The following is a 25892-nucleotide window of genomic DNA, read 5'->3' on the forward strand; positions in this document are numbered from 1 at the left end:
AACGATCCGGCAGTCTCTTCTCAGCTACTCTGGAGATGAGACTTATTCTGTCCATCAGACCTGGGCGACTATCCTCATGGTTGCTGTAATGGGGGCTTCTTCTGAATGTAGGGGGAAAGATGAAGGCGACACTGGGCACAGAGGAATCCCTGTATGTCGCTCCTGTCCCAGCTTTGGGCAGCAGTGATCTCATCTATGTACCCAGACACGGCTCAGCCCGCCATGTTACCTTCCTTTGTGCACGACGAGATAGTGGGGTTGTGAACCATGGAGACACGACCAAGACCATTTTCTTTCACAGATTTATTGCGATTCCCTATACCGTTCCAAAATCACAGCATAGAAATCATCACAAGGAACAACAACAGGAACGTAAAAAAAAATCCATCTGGATGACAAAAACAGAAGATAGAAGAACAGAGCAGAGCGAAGTCGGGAGAGTTTTGTCATTGTTTATTGTGAAGTTAAAAACAGGCAATAAAAAGTAAAAACTCAGCGTACAGTTTCCAATGTCTCTGAACAGACAAAACACATCACGACCCCCCAATGGCGGGAGGGACCGGCGCACTTCACAAGACCCCAGCTGCGGACATGGGACCAGCAGACAGCATGGGGATGTCACCAGGGAATGTTCAACCAACTAAAAGCACAGGGACATTGGGGGATGGGGTGGGGGCAATAAACTTTTTACGTTAAAAAATAAAAAAATCATATATTTTATTACTCACGGGCAGCTCCAGTGAATAAAACCGTGTTTTGTAATTGTTGGGAGGTGAGAGGACGGGAGGCGCTCAGATTAGTCCTAATGTCTAGAACCTGCCCTTCCGCGGGGGGCCACCATTTGTCTTGTTTTTAAGATGAAAAACCGGGAAAGGATGAAGGACAAAACAAGAAAATGTCCTAAAAAATAAAATACAACTAGGGGACTCGTCAAATAGCTTCTCCCCTCACTGAGGTCAGCAACAGAGGCTCCCATCTCCAGACTGGTAATGAGTGACGACAAGTGACATTCACTGGGCCTGGAAGAAGAGAGGAGAGCAGGGCATCAGCCGAGCAGGCCATGGGCGTCCTGGAACAGAGGACACACCGTGAGGCACACTAGCATAAACCCCACCAGCAGGGGGCGCACATGCCGAAGTAGGCAAGGGACTGACCTGTGGTCCTGGCTGTGTCGGAGGGGGCTGTGCGGGTGGCGCTCCCGGTGCCTGGCCATAGTATGCCGCCTGTTGTCTGTAATATTCCGCCCATGCCGCGGTGTAGTCAGGTTGTGCCGCGGGCGGAGCACTGGATGCCGCTGCCACTGCTGTCGCAGCTACTGCTTGGGCTGCCACGGGGGCGCCAGGAGCTGCTGCTGCTTGGGCTGCAAAAATAGAGAAATGTTCGTCAATATATGTGAGAAGTTACATGGAGGACGAGGTGATGGGTCCGGGCACTGCACCTTGTTTCTTGTAATATTCTTCCCAGGCCTTTGTGTAATCCGGCTGTCCTGATGGCTGAGTCGTTTGCTGGCCTGTGACAGGGAGCAATAGAGATTTGGGAAGAGTCCTACATCGCCCAGGGCTTGCGGTATGGCCATGTGGAGCCTGAGCGCAGACATGAGAACTCACCCATCTTCTTATAGTACTCCTCCCATGCCTTGGTGTAGTCGGGCTGGCTGGCGGGGGGCGGCTGCTGCTGCTGTGGGGGCTCTCCTTGTGGAGGAGGGACAGGGACGGCAGGCGGCTGCCCGGGGACAGGAGCGGGCGGCTGTTGGTAGTAGTGAGAGTAGTAAGCGGCCCAGGCAGCGCTTGGATCTGTGGGGGCAGGAGGTTTTGCTGTGAAAAAAACAGAACATTTTGTGTATACCTTACTATGCATACCTCATCATGGCGCACACGGGCCACAACTTACTAGGGTCGTGAGGGGCTGGTGGCTGCCCCCACTGGGGATACGTGCTGCCCCATCCCTGTGGGGGGTACTGGTGAGGGGGTGGAGGAGGCGGTGGACCCGGACTGCAACACAAAGAGGAAAGCAGAAGGAAAATACATATTAGAAAAACTTTGCAGCTTAGATACTACGCTCGTCTCCCATAAGACCGATCAGGTGGGAACCCCTAAGGGCACCGAATCCTGAGACGTCCTTGTAACAAACACATGTTCAAAAAATAAGGTAAACGGGAAAGAAAACATTTCTTTACCAAACCAGAAGGCCCAGAATAGACAAGAACTAAAGTCTCTAGTGGGGTCCCATACTCTGCAAGTGCAGGCACCAGAGGGGTCACCTCAGCAGCTGCGGCCATCAAACTACCTTGCCACATGGCTTCCATCCAGGAGGTCAGGGTCACTTGCAGCTGGATCTGTAAGTCACCCTCTGTGTACATTCCCCCCACAGTGTATGCAACGTCCATTAGTAGAGGAAAACCCCTTACAGAGAAGATACTACACCTGATTTTGGGCCACTGCAATTCCCACTGTCCAGACCCTGGGGTCTGTGTGTGAGCCAGACGTCTACAATGCTCCATAGATTTACACTGATAAAGCGACAGGATCCGGAGAGTAGGAATTGTAGTCGTATGACCCAGAAGAGGAGCCGATCGCCGCTGGAAAATGGGGGCGACCATCATATTACTACACCTGGAATAAATCGGCTTGTGGGAGCGCGTCTTATTATGAGGAAATACAAAATGAAACTAGACAAAAGCACATACTGTGGTGGAGCTCCTGGGGGTCCGGGTGGGTAAGGACCTGGGTTAAATGGACCCATGGGGCCAGCTGGGCCAGGACCAGGGGGGCCAGGACCGATCGGGCACAAGGGACCCTAGGAGGAAAACAGAACACGTCATACTTTATCAGAACTGGATTCATGGAATGATTTTGCAAAGCTCTGAATGCGAAATGTAAGTTTTGTAATGTTTGATTTATCAATGATGGAATAGTCAGTGAGCAGCAAGGAAAGTGCGGTCACACCGCAGAGAAGAATGCAAAATGCTTCTTCGGCAGGGAGCCAGCTCGGAGACCCCATGGGTAGTTCTCCTGCAGCGACTGCCGGAGTGCACCGCGTCTCACCTCAATCTTCTCCTCGATGAGCTGTTTGGCATGGTCGATCTGTTGTGGTGAGCCGCGGATAATGAACATTTTGAAGTTAGGGTCGCCATTGGGTGGCGGCTGCCGTGAGATCTCCACAAACGCCCCCGTCTGTTGGTTAATTGCCTTTACATTCTCTCCACCTGCAGAGATAGGAAAACATAAGAACTGTGGTTTTAATGTGATTAAAAAAAAAAAAAAAAGCACCACAACACGTGAACGCAGCCCAACAGGAGCGAGAAGATCAAAGAGCCGCCACCAACCGTCCACTCACCTCGACCGATAACCAAGCCACATTTATGAGATGGTATAGAAAAGGTCATTTCTCCTCCAGGAGGTCCCCATGGACCTTGCCCTCGACCCCTTCCTCTGCCACCAGGTTGCATACCAGGGCCTGGAGGTCCCGGTGGACCGCTCTACAAACAAAGCCAGGTAGACCGTGAGCCGACGTCACATATTGTGTGTTTGGTCAGCCGCTCTCACTACTAGAAGTAGCCATACTCACTCGCAAGCTCTGCAATAAGTCACCGATTATCCTGGCTGCGTGATCACATCTGTCGGGGGGCCCCATAATGTGTGCAATCTTATCAGGGCCAGTCCCATCATCTGTACACGAGATTTTATAGGTTAAAGCCTCAGGAATATAGTGAAAATCTTACTATAAAATACACAATGCACCACCCGCCATTCAGTATAACTTACACATGGGCTCACGCACAGTAGTCTGAAGCAGATCGGACTCTCACCTTGTTTAAACTGTATCCTGACCCCGGCGTCATTCTGAATTTTCTTGATCATTTCTCCATTGCGTCCTATTACTACCCCGACTGAGTGCCGAGGGACCGGTACCTGTAAAATAAACCTATGAGTGCCGGAAACCTGCCACCATGCACTTACCACTACCAGGGACCGCTACTTACTTCTATGTAGCCGCTACTCACATCAATGCCGCCTCCACCACCTCCCCCTCCGCCACCACCTCTTTCCCTGGAGCCGTACTCATTCCTTTCACCAAAGTTTCCCTGATCTCTTTCTCGTAAGAGATCCATCACCATCTCACAGGCTTGCTGCAGAGAAAAGTACAAAGGCAATGTCAGTGTACAGATTATAAAAGCTTGGAAAAATCTGCAGTTTAGTCCATGGGAAGAAGGGTAATGCATGGGGGGCTGCTGGTGATCTATAGCTCCTGAGTCGCAAGAGAAAATCCACGTCGATGCCTGGATGTTCCAAGGTGCAATAGTTGGGGGGGGAACGTTTTGCAGTTTCATATCTTAGAACAAGTTAATGAACTGTGAAGTAGATCGCTGTAAACTTAAAAACAAACCGAGAAGTGCTACAAGCTGTGGAGCCCACGTGTCTGAACTGCGAGTATGACGGTACGAGTTCTCATCGTTTCAGGCAGATGTTGTGGCTGATTTCTCTGGTCGTAATATGTGACTAATGACGTCTGGATACAGAATCAGAGAATTATCACAACTATTATATGTATGTTGATAATTCACTTTTCCCCGAATTTTCCATTGTCATGTTTAATACATAGAATTAGATGAATTAGAGCCATGCGTCACATTTATACACCGGAGTAGTAATAGGTGTGGTTCCCTTCTGCCCGTATAACTCAGGATTACCAATGTGTCACACTGTTTGATGCTTTTCTAACTTGAAAGTCCTGAGAAGTGCGAGTGCCGGACATCAATACAATATGAGTGCTAGCATAGTGGTGTGAAGGTAGAGCGACGGCATCGGTTTCCGGACACCTACTTGCACTTTGAAGGGCTCTCCCACAATGCGCAGGGGCTTATCCACATTCGTGCCCTGTGAGCCATCTTGTATTAGAATCATCTTGACCCCAGCACGCTCCTGGACAGGAAGAGAAGCAAATATGGAGTCTACAGAGCCACATGCTGATCTGCGTGCCCCAGACACCCGCCACTTACCTGCAGCTGTTTAATAGTTTCTCCGCCCTTCCCAATAATGAGACCGGCTTTGCCGGCAGGTATCATGATCTCCTGTAAGGAGCCGTTCTGCCCATTGGCGTTATCATGAAACTGTCCGGGCGCTCCTCCACGGCCCCGAGCTACTATGTCATCAAGCATCATTTTTGCTTTCCTACAAGAAAACAAGAGAAAGAAACATGATGCCATCTGCCCCCATCTTCAGGACCTGCACGACTAATGTGGTCAAAGGCCAAAATGCTTGGGGGACTGGACGATCTCACTTGGGATTCACAACTCAGCCAATTTTTTGGTCAACTAACAATTTGTATGAAGACTTTTTGGCAGAGCGACATAACGTACTAAGGGAAAAATTACATAATAGAGATATATAGAGATATAATTTTTTTTTTTTTTAAACATCTATACACACACCTGTGTGATTAAATGGTGAAAATTTATTTAAATTTTATTTCCACTGCGCAGATTACAAAGAAAAAAAAAAAACAATGTTATTGCTTTTTGGGGGGCATTTTTATAGTTTTTTTTTACGGATTTTATATGTTTGTCGGCTTTTTTGGGGTTTGTCTGTGGGCAAGGTTTAGGGTTTGCAGATGTTTCCTGCTGATTAACTGCAAAATTAATTTTGCACAAAATTCATGAAGCACGCGAGCCATTTAAAAGAAAGGAACCGTGATTTTAATTTTGTATAAATAATTATTGATTATATTTTTCATTCTCCTCATGTACAGCACCATGGAATCAATGGTGCTATATAAATAAATAAATACAAAATTAAACTACTTTAATAGTTTATTTATTGACATTTATGTGTGCCACTGGGGGCTGCCATTTTGACTAGAGGGGTTGTGCGTGTCTGGGAACGACACTTGCACACCTCACTTACAGCAGCTATGGGCATAAGAGCCTACGGTCAGACTCCGACCGTATCTCTTGCATTGGGACTGCTCCTCCTGTCTCTTAGCTGTGACCTGGGCACACCATGGGCTGTCCAGGTCACGGCTGTGGGAGGAGATCACAGCCATTTTGTTGTAGCCGGCAGCGTATGCAGTGGGCTTTATTTTCCTGTCATTGCACACACTGCTCAGTGCGTGCGTTGACGGGGGCTTCCGTAAGACCGCTGCGGGGTCATGCTGTCACATGTCAGCGTGACCTCGCAGCTGCGACTGTCACCCGCGGTAACACTACCGCCGGTACTGTCGGCCACAGCGCTGCGGTATCATGCTGGCAGATGTCAGCGTGATTCCACAGCTGTGACCTGCGGTAAAAAAAAGCAGGCGTGGGCTGATGAGACTACTGCTCCCATCGGGCTATGTCTGATGGGAGAGTAGTATCAGCTGCCGGCGCCTGTGCTCACAGTTAAAAGAAAAAAAAAAAAAAAGTTAAATTACAGACACATTCACATAATAAAAAACATACTCACACCACATTTTCGACGCCCTCGTCTCCTAGAAATAATGCAAAATAAACCAACATATACTCCCTGTCCATCATAGTCCATTTAATAACGAGTGTCCCACGGCGATCGCATGTGTAGAACAGTCACATTGGGAGAGGTGACCGCTCTACCCGGCAATACACTGACAGGAGGTAATCCCTCCCACAGTGTTATCACTGCGCCGCTGTGAGTTCACCGGAGTACATCAGCTCCGGAGTGTTACAGCACCGCTGTGAGAACTTTCCTATGGAGAAGGTGCCATAAGGGAGATCACAGGAGCTGATGAACTCTGGTGATTACCTCCTGTCAGTGTATCGCTGTCTGAGATGTGACTGCTCTCAAAGTGATCAGTATCATCATGGGACATTATGGATTACCTTCTCGGTGGACAGGTGAGGAATATTTCTGGTTTATTATTTTATTTTTGTTTCAGGAGACGAAGGCGTCTGGATTAGGCGTTTAGTAAGTATGGTTTAATTAAGATTATTAAAAGGAGTCTGATTATTTCAAATAAAGGACTTTATTCTGGCTGTGTATTTACCATATAACTACAAGATTAGTAATGGAGAGATGTCTTCTACATGCTTCTCCATTACTAATCTGTGGGCTTAATGTCACCTGACAATACAAAGATGGCATCAACCCCACAAATATGAACCCTACCTGCCACCGCTACAGGGCAAGTGGAAAGAGCTAAGCGCCAGATTTGGCGTACCTTATATGGGACAGCTGAGAACTGATGTTTTTTTTAGCCTGGGGGATGCCAATATCCATGGCCTCTTCCTAGGCTATTAATATCAGCCCACAGCTGTCTGCATAGCCTTTGCTGGATAATAGGGGGAACCACACTTTTTTTTTTTTTTTTTTTGGGGGGGGGGGGGGGGGGGGGGGGGATCCCCCATTTTAATAGCCAGTAAATGTTAAGTATACAATTGTGAGCCGATATTAATAGCCTGGGAAGCTCTATGGGTATTACCCCGTCCCCAGGCTATAAACATCTGCTCCCAACCATCAGCTTTCCCTCTGCTGGTTATTAAAAATTACACGGGAGCCCACGCAATTTATCCTTTAAATTTATCAGTTGCTGTACAGCCTATGTACGTTCATTCTGTTAACAATGTGTGGGTAGGTTTGTGTTTACTTATCTGCTTAGGAATGAGGGTGTCGAGCTGAGTAAGCGCCAGCATGATACAGCGATCAGCACCACCAGAACCCTTGCTGCCTGCCATCCTCGCTGACCATTCTAAAGGTCATCCTCTTATCCCTTACCAAACTCCCAAGAAGGGGAGGAGAGGAGTGACCTCACACCTGTGCGCAGATTCAGCCCATAATTAATGTGAGCTAACTGTACACTAGGGTTTTGTGTCAAATTTCAGTAGCTGAAAACAAGTGAAGAATCAGGACATATATATATATATCCATTTTTTGAGCCCAATAACTGATTTTTTTTGGTCAGTGAAAATTGGGAGGTTTTTTTCCCCAGGGCGACTGGTCATTTTTACTGGTACCATTTTTTTTTTTTTTTTTACTTCCACCATTAGGATACTGGGGACATCAAATAGCACTAGCTGCGATCTCACCAGCTGCAGATGCTGGCTGTATAACAAAGCCAGCGCCCACTGTACATGGAGCGGGCTCAGATCCTGCCATCCAAAAGGTCTCATTCATGTTTGTTAAGTGTTGGACTCAGGTTTCAGCGTGGTCACACGTAGAGTTTACTTACTGCACAGAGTCTGGAGAACCGGTTAGTGACACCACCCGCTCCGGGAGCCCTCCACTATCTGTAAAAGAGAGGGTACTCTTAGTAGCCGCCTTAAATTTGCCATCTGGTGCCAGGTAGGCACCATTCCTAAAAAAAAAAAAATCTATACAGCGCCACGGATGAGATCAATCAATCATATATTGATAGTGAGGCCTAAAGGCATTTAATCAGTCAGGCGACATGACGGATCTCTTGGCACCATACCAGTGATGTTTCCCCTACAGGAGGGTTATAGGGACACAATTTTCTCACCTGGGGAAATCTGAACTTTACAGGCTGACTCTTGTTGGATCTTGTTTATTTGTTCTCCTCCTCGGCCAATGACTGAAAGTGAAGATGGATCATTAGTCTAGTCATCAATTACTATAATGCACGACAAAGAGCGCTGGCACTAGTCACTCACTTAGTCCCACCATGCCATCGGGGACGCGATATTCTTCAGTCAGCGTTGTTGCCCTAAAGCCACAAAAGAGTCATTAACAATGATGCGCTGGGAAAGAAGGGACAGGGGAAAAAAGAGGAAAAAAAAAAAAACGTGCGCGGGCAAAGGGGCACGAAGACTTACCGAGGCACATGTACTGGAGTGAGCGGAGGGGCGATCGCTGAAATATGTAGAAAAGGACACAGATTTATGAAGGATGAAAGGGGTACACTAGCGAGAACTATTAGATTGGTTTGGGTCTCAACACTGAGACCCCCACTGATCGCCAGAGTGACTTCTCCTCTGGCCACGGCCATTCTTATCTTTAACAAAGAAGATAACTTGGTTTTCTTCATCAGTGTCGGTGATGAAAAAGGAGAGACAGGGCCACAATGCCACCAAATTCACTCCTAATGGCTGCCGTCTTATGGCCAGGTGAGAACAGGGAACAAAAGGCCTATGTTCTGACAATCGCTGGGGGTCCCATATCCCCCACACAAGACAATCATCAACAGAGATGGTGCAAATCGATTCACAAGACCTGGGTAGTGGCCATGCAATTAATCATGTACTACTCCATAAAACATGACAGCAGTGTTCCTTGAACCGTCTTTTTTTTGGCTAATCGTTAAAGCTATATGCACACGTTCAGGTTTTTTTTGCGTTTTTTTTCACGGTAAAAACGCTATAAAAACTCATACATTATGCATCCTATCATTTAGAATGCATTCTGCATGTTTTGTGCACATGATGCGTTTTATTCCGGGGAAAAACGCATCGCGGTAAAAAAAAAAAAAGCAGCATGTTCATTAATTTTGCGGATTGTGTGTTTTTCCGGCTATTCTATCCATTTGGGAAAAAAACGCACCAAAAACGCATCAAAAAACGCGAAAAAAAACACATGCGGATTTATGGCAGAAATGTCCTGTTTTTGTCAGGAAAATTTCTGCAAGAAATCCTGACGTGTGCACATACCCTAAAGGAACATTAAAGAAACACCCAAAGACCCTATATCCAAAACTCGCCATCGATAATGAAGATTACTTACGTTCGCTTTGTGTTGCCAATTTTTTGCACTCTGGTTGGTCTGGGTAAAAAGAAAGGCAAGAGTTAAACGAGAGATGATCCCAGGCGCACTACTCCCCCCAGGTCACCTACCGGGTCGTATCACAGGTCTTACCAAATAGCGGCTCACCTCCGTCTTCTAATTGTCTTTTCTGACTACCAAAATTAAATTCTTGGGTGTTGTTAACTCCTCCGGTAGCTTCACCACCGATCTTCGCTGCAATCTGTAGAAGACGAGAGAGAAAAGACGTCACTACGGACACATGGCAGAAACCTCCTACAATGCTGTCACCCTGATACAGGTGCTCAGCGGAGCACAGGACACATGTGAACAGAGCCCTAGTGAGACTCCGGAATCGGCCGCTATGGATCACGAGGGGTTTTCCTCAATCATGAAGGCTTCCAGAGCAGATGACGGCTGATATAGGGCGGATGTAAGAAATGTCCAGCACTCACCCTCACCCGTGTACGCCACCATATCAGGTAATCGCTAATAGGCGGTGATCTACACAGCGAGGAGTCGTGCAGCCGCTCATAAATAAATGACACTGATCCTCTAGTGAATGCTGAGATCAGACGAGCCGCCGCCGGGCTCCTGTAATGAGCGCCGCCACTCATCAGGAGCCATAAACCTGTAATGACACCTTGTAGAAACAGCCGCCCCGAGCACAAGAAGTCTGCACGAGGCCGGGTAACATCAAGTCACAGGAACCTCAGAGGAATCCAGTACCAGAGTTATACCCGTAGTGATTATTACCAGACTGCCACCATAGAGGCCACCAAACACAAGGTAAGTGTAGGGCGCACAATCACTCAACTAACAGCGATACCCACTGACTGCCCCATACACAGGAGCACAGGGGTCAGCCATAAGCTCCTGCAATTGGTATGAGAGCTGCTGCCAGGATCCCCCCGCCTCCCCCCCCAGGCTTCCACCATCCAGTGCCCACCAGACTCCTCACCCTGTGCTCTCATGCCCCACTCCCCTCCAGAGTGACCTCCGGGCTCCCCCCCCCCCTTCCTTCCTCAATGACCTCCAGGCTCCCCCCCCCCCCTTCCTTCCTCAATGACCTCCTTGGCTCCCCCCCCCTTCCTTCCTCAATGACCTCCGGGCTCCCCCCCTTCCTTCCTCAATGACCTCCGGGCTCACCCCCCCTTCCTTCCTCAATGACCTCCGGGCTCCCCCCCTTCCTTCCTCAATGACCTCCGGGCTCCCCCCCTTCCTTCCTCAATGACCTCCGGGCTCCCCCCCTTCCTTCCTCAATGACCTCCGGGCTCCCCCCCCTTCCTTCCTCAATGACCTCCGGGCTCCCCCCCTTCCTTCCTCAATGACCTCCGGGCTCCCCCCCTTCCTTCCTCAATGACCTCCGGGCTCCCCCCCTTCCTTCCTCAATGACCTCCGGGCTCCCCCCCTTCCTTCCTCAATGACCTCCGGGCTCCCCCCCTTCCTTCCTCAATGACCTCCGGGCTCCCCCCCCTTCCTTCCTCAATGACCTCCGGGCTCCCCCCCTTCCTTCCTCAATGACCTCCGGGCTCCCCCCCTTCCTTCCTCAATGACCTCCGGGCTCCCCCCCTTCCTTAACGACCTCCCCCCCCTTCCTTCCTCAGTGACCTCTGCTCCCCCTTTCTTCCTCAGTGACCTCTGCCCCCCCCTTTCTTCCTCAGTGACCGCCAGTTGTCCCCAGCCTTGCTTACTGACAGCTAGTTGCCCCTTCCCCCCTTACTCAGTGACAGCCAGGCGCCCCCCCCCCCCTTCAACAATGTCCACCTGTCTCATGGCATCCGTTTATATGCCAGAGAACAAAAGGATCAGCCTTTGGAAATTGGATCCTTCTCTCCCGACAATCTGCAGTAAGACCGCCATACAAATCAGACTGTCCGCTGATACTGAGGAGTCTTATGTGTACGGGGGTCTTTAGCCTTTCTCCAGGTTATAGTGGGATAGAGAACATATACATACATACACACTAATTATATATATTGTATATATACATACACACACACTATACGTGCTCCCTATGTTTGTACAGGCAGGACTGAGGTAGTAATGAAAGTGACCAAGGGAACCTCGCTGCCAAAATGTGAAGCGGACACCTGCAGGCGAACACAGACATATAGGGGACGCTCGTGTGCTGCGGAAATGTCCGGTCTGTCTCATACATCTAAATGCAGCCGGCGGGGATCTGTGTGCTGCCCACACTACACTGACAGACCGCAGTCCTAAAAATGCCCCCGGCACTGTAAATCAGCCCACACATTTCACTGCCGGTGAGTGGACAAGGGGCATTTATAAAACTACATTTTATACCAACAGAACAGAGGAACAAGCCAAGTGTGAATAGAGCTGAGCAGGAGACGGACCCCGCACCCATCACAAGGGCTGGACCACACAACATGTTCGTTACATCAAATCCTACATAGAAAAATCTTTAAAATAATCTACAAAACCACCAGCAGCCATGAAGAGACACAGTGACAGATGGTAAAAGGAACATGAAGCCAACCTCGTGAATGGAGGACTAATAATCATGGACGGCGGCCACCAGGCGCTGTGTGTATACGGGCAGAGATGGAGACACTCGGATGCCACGTCCATCAATAGTCCAGATTATTGTCAGTGCGCTGGCTCAGTGGTCGGCACTGTTGCTGTGCAGAGTCGGAGGGTAACATCTGCACGTGTTTCCTACCAGGCTACAATGGGTCAAGCTCCCGGACAGAACGCGTATGTGACCAACAGCCATGATGGCTAATGGGTCCAAGCAGGGAAATCTGCAGCACGTGGGCATCACAAGGCACGTCCATTACCGCCACTGCTGCCAATGATTTCCTGCCATGTCATCGGGTTATGACGACAGCAGGATCTGGTGGGACGATGACACATTTTTAGGGTTCTTTTACACATACCAGGATTTTTGCGGCCCGTTATTGCGGGCCATATTGCCAATTTTCACGGTTTGCCGCAATAACAGGCCATAAAAATACTTGCAGATCGCCGTTTCTCGGGTTCCCAATACTATGGCAAAAGTATCGAGAAAAAAACGGTGGTCAGCAAAACCTGGAAGTTATGGTGCACCGCAAAACAACCTTCCGTTGTTTTTGCTGCCCCAATGATTTTCGATGGGGCCGTGTCCATAAGCCGTGAAATATATCGAGCAAGCTTGATATTTTTCATGGCCGTAAATACGGCCCTCACTGGCGTACGGCGCTCCTAAGAATTTTTGCGGCCCCATAGAAATGCATTGGGGCTGCAAAAACGGGCCAAAAAAACACAGCAAGTGTAAAACCAGCTTTAACCTCTTCAGCGGCTTAGAAGTCTTTTTTAGGGGCTTTGAAAACCCTTTTAGGAGCGCGAGATGTAAGCTGGGGGGCACCGGACCCTCTGGTGATAGCGACGTACATTTGCCGATTGTTACTAATAACGTCCATCATTGTGGATGATTGTGATCAGCTTTAGGCTTCACATACAAAAACGGACTGAACCGATGTGCAGACATGGAGCCGGACGATATTTGGTGTCGCAGATTGTTCTGCAAAGTGTAAAATGCTTATTTAGTGGCGGATTTTATTCTATACATTGCAAAGTGCCAAAGTGTGTAAGAAGAGCGGAGCCGCCGAATACCAAGCCCTGACGACATCCCTGGCTCCTCTATGGATTAGTCGGCCTGGCGCAATGGTGTACAAGGCCAAGAGCAGCGTATGCTCGCAAGGGCTCCTGGGGGCCATGACTGCACAAGCAGGTCTCTGCTGGAAACAGGCGCCCCCTAACCACTCAGAACACCGCTGGATACTAACTGTGTACAGCGCCCCTAGTTACGGTGGTCCTGGTATATGCGGTGCTATATCACATGAAAGGAAACCTGCATGTATTTATATATGGACTATTGGTGGTATACGGCTGCATAGGAGCAAGTTCCCCAATAAAACTGATATCCGATGTGCCAGTTATGAGGAATCTAGAGTAGAAGGCATATGCCAGTCAGGCAGGCGGTGCACAGGGGCGTGGCCATGCACATGGAAGCAGCAGCCTAGTGCAGCACGCAGATAGTGTACCTGACCGACGTTAAAGGGAACCTGTCACCGCCAAAATCGAAGATTAGCTAAGCCCACCGGCATCAGGGGCTTATCTGCAGCATTCTGTAATGCTGTAGATAAGCCCGCCCCCTCCCCGATGTATCCTGAAAGATGAGAAAAAGAGGTTAGATTATACTCACCCAGGGGCGGTCCTGCGCCTCCTATTTTCATCAGATGAAGTCCTTTTCTAGTCTTCACGCTGCAGCTCCGGCGTACTTTGTCCTGTTGAGGGCAGAGCGAAGTACTGCAGTGCGCTGGCGCCGGAAAAGGTCAGAGAGGCCCAGATCCTGCGCACTGCAGTACTTTGCTCTGCCCTCAACAGGACAGAAAGTACGCGTGTGCCGGAACTGCAGCGTGAAGATGAGAAGAGGACGTCATGGAATGAAGATAGGAGGCCCCGGACCGCGACGCCCATCGGACCGGACCGCAGCGGGACTGCCCCTGGGTGAGTATAATCTAACCTGCAAATTGCCTCTTCTGAGAAAAAGAGGACTTAAACTCTATAGCGCCACCTGTTGGAAGTAGCGATCCTACAAGTCACAATCAACCCTTTAAACAAGTTGTGCAATATGACTTAGGATAAAAGCCAAATCAGTATCTCAATTCGCAGACACGGTGTTTCGGGCTGTTGGCCCTCGTCAGTGCGAAGCATGAGAACTAATTTGGCTAGGTGAGAGGCTCTGGACTGGTGTAAGGGGTATCGTTTCTCCTTATGGATAAGCTAACCTCTTTCTCATCTTTCAGGTTACATCCAGAATGCTGTAGATAAGCCCCTGATGCTGGTGGGCTTAGCTCACCTTCGATTTTGGGGATGACAGGTTCCCTTTAAAGCTCTCACTTCCCATAGGGAGAAGTAGAGGCAAGAAGCCTTTACCATCCCGGGCGCTGCCTGTACAAGATGAGCAATAGGACCTGCCACACGACAGATCACAAGACTGCAGCAAGGTAGACCCTGCTAGGTAATAACTGGCACAGCTGCCCCCTCCCCCCAATACCCCAGTGATTCTCTGGTCCCTATACATGCAGCCCATCGTCATAAATGGCCACTGCAGCCAATCACATCACCACTGTGGATCGGGTTTAGGCTACGTTCACACTAGCGTTCGGCTAGTGTGCGTCGCGCTAGCGTCGGGCGACGCAGCGGCGACGCACGCGTCATGCGCCTTTATGTTTAACATGGGGGACGCATGCGTTCTTGCTTGTTGCGTTTTCCGACACGTGCGTCTTTTTTGACGCTAGCGTCGGACCAAGAAAACGCAACAAGTTGCATTTTTCTTGCGTCCGATTTTTGTCAAAAAACGACGCACGCGTCGAAAAACGCAGCGTTTTTGCGTGCGTTTGCACGCGTTTTTCGGTGCGTTGTGCGTCGCCGACGCAGCGGCGCACAACGCTAGTGTGAACGTAGCCTTAGAGACATCTGTTGGGGGACCAGAGAAGTGTTATCACGGGAGCGCCAGGGAAGGTCAAGACAGTGGGGGATTGAGCCACAGATTGTGGGTGACCTGCAGGAAAGAGCTCAACATACGAAGATTGGGATGGATTCGGACAGAGAGAGCTCAGGGGTAACAACAAAATAGCGTAGTAATAATAGGAAGGGTCTACAAAGGTCAGGAGCACCCCCGACAGCAACCACCCTGATCCTGCACCATGTCAGCACTGAATCACAAGACCACTGACTAGGGCTGAGGTGTGTATGCAACCAGAGGGTTGAGCCGGAATCCGCCAGTAAGCGGCACACCGAGAGGTGCCTCCATACTCAGCACCAACGTGTTGTGGGGTGCCCCTCTATCCAGGCATGCGCAGCTCCGGTGAGCGGGGGGTGAGAGTGTGACCCACTAACCAAGCAAACGCATGCAAGGGGTGTGCCCCTCTATCCATCGCTGAGAGGTCTGATCCTCTACCCATACAAATGTAATGCCTGTGCACGGCGGGTACAACTCTATGCATGCATATGCAGCGCTAACGCGTGCAGGTGTGTGTGTGTGTGTGTGTGTGTGTGTGTGTGTGTGTGTGTGTGTGTGTGTGTGTGTGTGTGTGTGTGTCCCGCTAGCCAAGCATACGCGGCGCTGACGCATAGGGGAGGTGCCCCTCTACCCAGGCATACGAAACACCCACACAGGGGGGAGGTGCCCCACTAACCATGGTCATCACTGGGGGTGCCCCTGTATCCATGCATAAGTGGTGCGGATGCGCGCAGAGGGGTGTGTGCCCCTCTAGCCATGCATATGATGTACCAACACACAGGTGTGCCTCTCTATCTATGCATACGCAGAGCGAGGGGTGTGCTCCCCGCTACCCATGCATACGCTGCAACGATACAGGGGGGAGGTGCCCCTGTATCCAGGCACACGCAGTGCCGACGTGCGGGGGGGCCCTCTATCCAGGAATAAGCTGCGCCGACGCACAGGGGTGCCCCTCTATACATACGCCGAGCGAGGGGGGTGTGCCCCACTATCCAGGCATATGCTGCGCCGACAAGGGGAGGTGCCCCTCTATCCATGGTCATCAGCGGGGGTGCCCCTCTCTCCATGCATAAGTGACGCCGATGCACGCAGAGGGGTGTGTGCCCCTCTATCCATGCATACGCTGCACTGATGTGCAGGGGGGGGGGGATGCCCCTCTAACCAGGCATAAGATGCTCTGATGTGCAGGGGGGCTCTCAGTCCAGGCATACGCTGCGGGGAGAGGGGGATGCTCCTCTATCCAGGCATACGCTTCACCGACACAGGGGGAGGCGCCCCACTATCCATCACCGTCATCGGGGGTGCCCCTCTCCATGCATAAGTGAAGCCAACACAGGAGGCAGGTGACCCCCTTTCCAGGAATACGCTGCACCGACACAGGGGGGGAGGTGCCCCTCCATCTATGCATAAGCAGCGCCAACGTGTGGGGGGCATGGGTGCCCCTCTATCCGGGCATACTCCGCAGCAACAAGCACGGGGTTCAGGCAAAAGCTCCAGCAACAGATGGGTTACCCCTCTACCCAGGCACAGACAATGGGGGGTGCAGGCATGCGATACACCAACGCACGCAAGAGGATGTCCCTCCATCCACACATACACTGGGGTGACACAGGCACACTGGGGGGGGGGGGGGGGGGGGGGTTTGCCCCTCCATCCACACACACAGGGTGAGACAGGCACACTGGGGGGTTGGTGCCCCTCCATACACGCGCACACTGGGGTGACACAGGCACACTGGTTATCGGTGCCCCTCCATACACTGGGGTGACACAGGCACACTGGAGGGGATTGTCGGTGCCCCTCCATCCAGGCACACACTGGGGCGACACAGGCACGCTGGAGGGTTGGTGCCTCTCCATCTACACTGGGGGACACAGGCACGCTGGGGGGTTGGGGCCCCTCCATCCAGGCACACACTGGGGCGACAGGCACGCTGGAGGGTTGGTGCCTCTCCATCTACACATACACTGGAAAGACACAGGCACGCTGGGGGGGCGGGGGCAGTGCCACTCCATCCACACATACACTGGGGTGACAGGCACGCTGTGGGTCGGTGCCCCTCAATCCACACACACTGGGGTGACAGGTACGCCGGGGGGGTCAGTGCCCCTCAATCCACACACACTTGGGTGACAGGCACGCTGTGGGTCGGTGCCCCTCAATCCACACACACTGGGGTGACACAGGCACGCTGGGGGGTTGGTGCCCCTCCATCCACACACACTGGGGGGACACAGGCACGCTGGTGGGTTGGTGCCTCTCCATCCACACACACTGGGGGGACACAGGCACGCTGGTGGGTTGGTGCCTCTCCATCCACACACACTGGGAGGACACAGGCACGCTGGGGGGTTGGTGCCCCTCCATCCACACACACTGGGGGGACACAGGCACGCTGGTGGGTTGGTGCCTCTCCATCCACACACACTGGGGGGACACAGGCACGCTGGGGGGTTGGTGCCCCTCCATCCACATACACTGGGGGGACACAGGCACGCTGGGGGGTTGGGGCCCCTCCATCCAGGCACACACTGGGGCGACAGGCACGCTGGAGGGTTGGTGCCTCTCCATCTACACATACACTGGAAAGACACAGGCACGCTGGGGGGGCGGGGGCAGTGCCACTCCATCCACACATACACTGGGGTGACAGGCACGCTGTGGGTCGGTGCCCCTCAATCCACACACACTGGGGTGACAGGTACGCCGGGGGGGTCAGTGCCCCTCAATCCACACACACTTGGGTGACAGGCACGCTGTGGGTCGGTGCCCCTCAATCCACACACACTGGGGTGACACAGGCACGCTGGGGGGTTGGTGCCCCTCCATCCACACACACTGGGGGGACACAGGCACGCTGGTGGGTTGGTGCCTCTCCATCCACACACACTGGGGGGACACAGGCACGCTGGTGGGTTGGTGCCTCTCCATCCACACACACTGGGAGGACACAGGCACGCTGGGGGGTTGGTGCCCCTCCATCCACACACACTGGGGGGACACAGGCACGCTGGTGGGTTGGTGCCTCTCCATCCACACACACTGGGGGGACACAGGCACGCTGGGGGGTTGGTGCCCCTCCATCCACATACACTGGGGGGACACAGGCACGCTGGGGGGTTGGTGCCCCTCCATCCACACACACTGGGGGGACACAGGCACGCTGGTGCCCCTCCATCCACACACACTGGGGGGACACAGGCACGCTGGGGGGTTGGTGCCCCTCCATCCACACACACTGGGGGGACACAGGCACGCTGGTGGGTTGGTGCCCCTCCATCCACACACACTGGGGGGACACAGGCACGCTGGTGGGTTGGTGCCTCTCCATCCACACACACTGGGGGGACACAGGCACGCTGGGGGGTTGGTGCCCCTCCATCCACATACACTGGGGGGACACAGGCACGCTGGGGGGGGTCTGGTTGGTGCCCCTCCATCCACACATACACTGGGGGGGACACAGGCACGCTGGGGGGGGGGGGGTGCCCCTCCATCCACACATACACTGGGGGGACACAAGCACGCTGGCGGGGTTGGTGCCCCTCCATCCACTGGGGGGACACAGGCACGCTGGGGGGGGTGTTGGTGCCCCTCCATCCACATACACTGGGGGACGCAGGCACGCTGGGGGGTTGGTGCCCCTCCATCCAGGAACACACTGGGGGGACACAGGCACGCTGGGGGGTGGGTGCCCCTCCATCCAGGAACACACTGGGGGGACACAGGCACACTGGGGGGTCGGTGCCCCTCCATCCACACACTGGGGGACACACGCACGCGGGGGGGGGGGGGGGGGTCGGTGCCCCTCCATCCACACACTGGGGGACACACGCACGCTGGGGGGTTGGTGCCCCTTCATCCACACATACACTGGGGGGACACAGGCACGCTGGGGGGGTTGGTGCCCCTCCATCCACATACACTGGGGGACACAGGCACGCTGGGGGGGGGGGGGGGGGTGCCCCTCCATCCACACATACACTGGGGGGACACAAGCACGCTGGCGGGGTTGGTGCCCCTCCATCCACTGGGGGGACACAGGCACGCTGGGGGGGTTGGTGCCCCTCCATCCACATACACTGGGGGACACAGGCACGCTGGGGGGTTGGTGCCCCTCCATCCACATACACTGGGGGGGACACAGGCACGCTGGGAGGTTTGTGCCCCTCCATCCAGGCACACACTGGGGCGACAGGCACACTGGGGGGTTGGTGCCCCTCCATCCACATACACTGGGGGGGACACGACACAGGCACACTGGGGGGTTGGTGCCCCTCCATCCACACATACACTGGGGCAACACAGGCACACTGGGGGGTTGGTGCACCTCCATCCACACATACACTGGGGGGACACAGGCACGCTGGGGGGTTGGTGCACCTCCATCCACATACACTGGGGGGACACAGGCACACTGGGGGGTTGGTGCACCTCCATCCACACACTGGGGGACACACGCACGCTGGGGGGTTGGTGCCCCTTCATCCACACATACACTGGGGGGACACAGGCACGCTGGGGGGGTTGGTGCCCCTCCATCCACATACACTGGGGGACACAGGCACGCTGGGGGGGGGGGGGGGGGGGTGCCCCTCCATCCACACATACACTGGGGGGACACAAGCACGCTGGCGGGGTTGGTGCCCCTCCATCCACTGGGGGGACACAGGCACGCTGGGGGGGTTGGTGCCCCTCCATCCACATACACTGGGGGACACAGGCACGCTGGGGGGTTGGTGCCCCTCCATCCACATACACTGGGGGGGGACACAGGCACGCTGGGAGGTTTGTGCCCCTCCATCCAGGCACACACTGGGGCGACACAGGCACACTGGGGGGTTGGTGCCCCTCCATCCACATACACTGGGGGGGACACGACACAGGCACACTGGGGGGTTGGTGCCCCTCCATCCACACATACACTGGGGGGACACAGGCACGCTGGGGGGTTGGTGCACCTCCATCCACATACACTGGGGGGACACAGGCACACTGGGGGGTTGGTGCACCTCCATCCACATACACTGGGGGGACACAGGCACACTGGGGGGTTGGTGCACCTCCATCCACACATACACTGGGGGGACACAGGCACACTGGGGGGTTGGTGCACCTCCATCCACATACACTGGGGGGACACAGGCACGCTGGGGGGTTGGTGCCCCTCCATCCACACATACACTGGGGCAACACAGGCACGCTGTGGGGGGTTGGTGCCCCTCCATACACACACACACTGGGGCAACACAGGCACACTGGGGGGGGGGGGAGGGGTTCTGGTTGGTGCCCCTCCAACCACACATACACTGGGGGGGACACAGGCACGCTGGGGGGGGGGGGGGGGGTGTTGGTGCCCCTCCATCCACATACACTGGGGGACGCAGGCACGCTGGGGGGTTGGTGCCCCTCCATCCAGGAACACACTGGGGGGACACAGGCACGCGGGGGGGGGGTGCCCCTTCATCCACACATACACTGGGGGGACACAGGCACGCTGGGGGGGTTGGTGCCCCTCCATCCACATACACTGGGGGGACACAGGCACGCTGGGGGGGTTGGTGCCCCTCCATCCACATACACTGGGGGACACAGGCACGCTGGGGGGGTCGGTGCCCCTCCATCCACACACACTGGGGGGACACAGGCACGCTGGGGGGTCGGTGCCCCTCCATCAACACACACTGGGGGACACAGGCACGCTGGGGGGGTCGGTGCCCCTCCATCCACACACACTGGGGGGACACAAGCACGCTGGCGGGGTTGGTGCCCCTCCATCCACTGGGGGGACACAGGCACGCTGGGGGGGTTGGTGCCCCTCCATCCACATACACTGGGGGACACAGGCACGCTGGGGGGTTGGTGCCCCTCCATCCAGGAACACACTGGGGGGACACACGCACGCGGGGGGGGGGTGCCCCTTCATCCACACATACACTGGGGGGACACAGGCACGCTGGGGGGGTTGGTGCCCCTCCATCCACATACACTGGGGGACACAGGCACGCTGGGGGGTTGGTGCCCCTCCATCCACATACACTGGGGGACACAGGCACGCTGGGAGGTTTGTGCCCCTCCATCCAGGCACACACTGGGGCGACACAGGCACGCTGGGGGGTTGGTGTCCCTCCATCCAGGCACACTGGGGGGTTGGTGCCCCTCCATCCACACACTGGGGCAACACAGGCACACTGGGGGGGGGGGGGGGGGGAAGGTTCTGGTTGGTGCCCCTCCGTCCACACATACACTGGGGGGGACACAGGCCCGCTGGGGGGGGGGGGGGTTGGTGCCCCTCCATCCACATACACTGGGGGACGCAGGCACGCTGGGGGGTTGGTGCCCCTCCATCCACATACACTGGGGGGGGCCCAGGCACGCTGGGGGGTTGGTGCCCCTCCATCCAGGAACACACTGGGGGGACACAGGCACGCTGGGGGGGGGGGGGGGGATGTCGGTGCCCCTCCATCCACACACTGGGGGACACACGCACGCTGGGGGGTCGGTGCCCCTCCATCCACACACTGGGGGACACACGCACGCTGGGGGGTCGGTGCCCCTCCATCCACACACACTGGGGGACACAGGCACGCTGGGGGGGGTCGGTGCCCCTCCATCCACACACACTGGGGGACACAGGCACGCTTGGTGCCCCTCCATCCACACACACTGGGGGACACAGGCACGCTTGGTGCCCCTCCATCCACACACACTGGGGGGCACAGGCACGCTGGGGGGGTCGGTGCCCCTCCATCCACACACACTGGGGGGCACAGGCACGCGGGGGGTGCCCCTCCATCCACACATACACTGGGGGGACACAAGCACGCTGGCGGGGTTGGTGCCCCTCCATCCACTGGGGGGACACAGGCACGCTGGGGGGGTTGGTGCCCCTCCATCCACATACACTGGGGGACACAGGCACGCTGGGGGGTTGGTGCCCCTCCATCCACACATACACTGGGGGGGACACAGGCATGCTGGGGGGTTGGTGCCCCTCCATCCACATACACTGGGGGGACACAGGCACGCTGGGAGGTTTGTGCCCCTCCATCCAGGCACACACTGGGGCGACACAGGCACACTGGGGGGTTGGTGCCCCTCCATCCACATACACTGGGGGGGACACGACACAGGCACACTGGGGGGTTGGTGCCCCTCCATCCACACATACACTGGGGCAACACAGGCACGCTGGGGGGTTGGTGCAGCTCCATCCACACATACACTGGGGGGACACAGGCACGCTGGGGGGTTGGTGCACCTCCATCCACATACACTGGGGGGACACAGGCACACTGGGGGGTTGGTGCACCTCCATCCACATACACTGGGGGGACACAGGCACACTGGGGGGTTGGTGCACGTCCATCCACACATACACTGGGGGTACACAGGCACACTGGGGGGTGGTGCACCTCTATCCACACATACACTGGGGCAACACAGGCACGCTGTGGGGGGTTGGTGCCCCTCCATCCACACACACACACACACTGGGGCAACACAGGCACACTGGGGGGGGGGGGGGGGTTCTGGTTGGTGCCCCTCCATCCACACATACACTGGGGGGGACACAGGCACGCTGGGGGGGGTGTTGGTGCCCCTCCATCCACATACACTGGGGGACGCAGGCACGCTGGGGGGTTGGTGCCCCTCCATCCAGGAACACACTGGGGGGACACAGGCACGCTGGGGGGTTGGTGCCCCTCCATCCAGGAACACACTGGGGGGACACAGGCACGCTGGGGGGGTCGGTGCCCCTCCATCCACACACTGGGGGACACACGCACGCGGGGGGGGGGGGGGGGGGGGGGTCGGTGCCCCTCCATCCACACACTGGGGGACACACGCACGCTGGGGGGTTGGTGCCCCTTCATCCACACATACACTGGGGGGACACAGGCACGCTGGGGGGGTTGGTGCCCCTCCATCCACATACACTGGGGGACACAGGCACGCTGGGGGGTTGGTGCCCCTCCATCCACATACACTGGGGGGGGGGGGGGGGGGGGGACACAGGCACGCTGGGGGGTTGGTGTCCCTCCATCCAGGCACACTGGGGGGTTGGTGCCCCTCCATCCACATACACTGGGGGGGGGGGGGGGGGGGAAGGGGGACGACAGGCACACTGGGGGGCTGGTGCCCCTCCATCCACACACACTGGGGCAACACAGGCACACTGGGGGGGGGGAAGGTTCTGGTTGGTGCCCCTCCATCCACACATACACTGGGGGGGACACAGGCACGCTGGGGGGGGGCGGTTTGGTGCCCCTCCATCCACATACACTGGGGGACGCAGGCACGCTGGGGGGTTGGTGCCCCTCCATCCACATACACTGGGGGGGGGGGGGCCCAGGCACGCTGGGGGGTTGGTGCCCCTCCATCCAGGAACACACTGGGGGGACACAGGCACGCTGGGGGGGGGGGGGGATGTCGGTGCCCCTCCATCCACACACTGGGGGACACACGCACGCTGGGGGGTCGGTGCCCCTCCATCCACACACTGGGGGACACGCACGCTGGGGGGTCGGTGCCCCTCCATCCACACACACTGGGGGACACGCACGCTGGGGGGTCGGTGCCCCTCCATCCACACACACTGGGGGACACAGGCACGCTGGGGGGTCGGTGCCCCTCCATCCACACACACTGGGGGACACAGGCACGCTGGGGGGGTCGGTGCCCCTCCATCCACACACACTGGGGGGGTCGGTGCCCCTCCATCCACACACACTGGGGGGCACAGGCACGCTTGGTGCCCCTCCATCCACACACACTGGGGGGCACAGGCACGCTTGGTGCCCCTCCATCCACACACACTGGGGGACACAGGCACGCTTGGTGCCCCTCCATCCACACACACTGGGGGACACAGGCACGCTTGGTGCCCCTCCATCCACACACACTGGGGGACACAGGCACGCTTGGTGCCCCTCCATCCACACACACTGGGGGACACAGGCACGCTTGGTGCCCCTCCATCCACACACACTGGGGGACACAGGCACGCTTGGTGCCCCTCCATCCACACACACTGGGGGACACAGGCACGCTTGGTGCCCCTCCATCCACACACACTGGGGGACACAGGCACGCTTGGTGCCCCTCCATCCACACACACTGGGGGACACAGGCACGCTTGGTGCCCCTCCATCCACACACACTGGGGGACACAGGCACGCTTGGTGCCCCTCCATCCACACACACTGGGGGACACAGGCACGCTTGGTGCCCCTCCATCCACACACACTGGGGGACACAGGCACGCTTGGTGCCCCTCCATCCACACACACTGGGGGACACAGGCACGCTTGGTGCCCCTCCATCCACACACACTGGGGGACACAGGCACGCTTGGTGCCCCTCCATCCACACACACTGGGGGACACACGCACGCTTGGTGCCCCTCCATCCACACACACTGGGGGACACACGCACGCTTGGTGCCCCTCCATCCACGCACACTGGGGGACACAGGCACGCTTGGTGCCCCTCCATCCAGGCACACTGGGGGACACACGCACGCTTGGTGCCCCTCCATCCACACACACTGGGGGACACACGCACGCTTGGTGCCCCTCCATCCAGGCACACTGGGGGACACACGCACGCTTGGTGCCCCTCCATCCAGGCACACTGGGGGACACACGCACGCTTGGTGCCCCTCCATCCAGGCACACTGGGGGACACAGGCACGCTTGGTGCCCCTCCATCCACACACACTGGGGGACACAGGCACGCTTGGTGCCCCTCCATCCACACACACTGGGGGACACACGCACGCTTGGTGCCCCTCCATCCAGGCACACTGGGGGACACACGCACGCTTGGTGCCCCTCCATCCAGGCACACTGGGGGACACACGCACGCTTGGTGCCCCTCCATCCAGGCACACTGGGGGACACACGCACGCTTGGTGCCCCTCCATCCAGGCACACACCCTGTAGATAGAACCAGAGGAAGACAGATAGACAAGGCCCCTGTACAGGAGCAGCATGGGCCCCCGCAGCTCACCGTACTCTTCCTGTTCTGGAGCCGGTAGTGGCGCCTTTACATCTGGGCCCCCGTGCAGCTGCCCAGGTCCCACCGATGATACGTCCGCCCCGCAGCGGGAATACACCGCACACCCGCACAGGCGCCCCGCTCACCGCCAGCGCCGGCCGGATGCACAATACACTGCCGGCCTGTGTCCCCTCCTCCGCCCCTCAGGGGTCTTCACAGCCCCGGCCCACTGCTCCCGGTCTACTCACCTGCCTAGCCCTCTGCACAGCATCAGCAAACGCGTCCTTGCGGTTCCCGGTCTGGGCTCCGGGATAGTCGGACATGGCGGCAGCAGCGGCTCCTCCGCGGGCTGAAGGCGCGAACAAGGCCGCAACGCGCAGGGTAAACTGGGAAACGGGGAGACAAGTAGCTCGTTGACGGACATCTCAGCCAACCAATCACCTTTCAGATTGGCGTTCCGTCCGGCCAATAACAATAAGGGGTAGGACACGGAGTTTGTGATTAGCAAAGTTCTCTAACCAATGGTGAGAGAGCAAAGGGACAAAGACAAATAGGAGGGGCTAACATGATTGCAGGGCGGCTCGACAAATGAGTGAGGAACACGCTTAGTAATGGACAGGAGAACCAACCAGTCACAATGAGTTTAAAATAGG

The 25892-nt window shown here is 55.9% G+C and overlaps 1 protein-coding gene across 8 annotated transcripts; it reads right to left on the bottom strand.

Annotated features, from left to right (window-relative positions):
• Positions 1-438: 438 nt before the first annotated feature.
• Positions 439-25656, bottom strand: KHSRP (KH-type splicing regulatory protein). Of its 8 annotated transcripts, none has more exons than XM_069767296.1 (20): positions 25488-25656; positions 9819-9927; positions 9687-9725; positions 8783-8819; positions 8621-8673; positions 8470-8541; positions 8179-8236; positions 5000-5171; positions 4824-4922; positions 3983-4129; positions 3809-3911; positions 3568-3668; positions 3337-3478; positions 3045-3205; positions 2687-2796; positions 1891-1991; positions 1608-1793; positions 1439-1510; positions 1155-1360; positions 439-1019 (listed from the first exon to the last, which is right to left on the bottom strand). In XM_069767296.1, exons 1-20 carry the CDS (start codon positions 25560-25562, stop codon positions 1011-1013), a joined length of 2052 nt encoding a protein of 683 aa, XP_069623397.1. In that variant the 5' UTR covers positions 25563-25656; the 3' UTR covers positions 439-1010. The 8 variants fall into 8 exon arrangements, with proteins under 8 accessions (XP_069623397.1, XP_069623399.1, XP_069623398.1 ...); XM_069767298.1 differs by having other exon boundaries at positions 9834-9927; positions 25488-25646; XM_069767297.1 differs by having other exon boundaries at positions 439-1069; positions 9834-9927; positions 25488-25646.
• Positions 25657-25892: the final 236 nt, after the last annotated feature.

Source organism: Ranitomeya imitator, chromosome 4 (genome assembly GCF_032444005.1).
Source record: "Ranitomeya imitator isolate aRanImi1 chromosome 4, aRanImi1.pri, whole genome shotgun sequence".
NCBI classification, from domain to species: domain Eukaryota; kingdom Metazoa; phylum Chordata; class Amphibia; order Anura; family Dendrobatidae; genus Ranitomeya; species Ranitomeya imitator.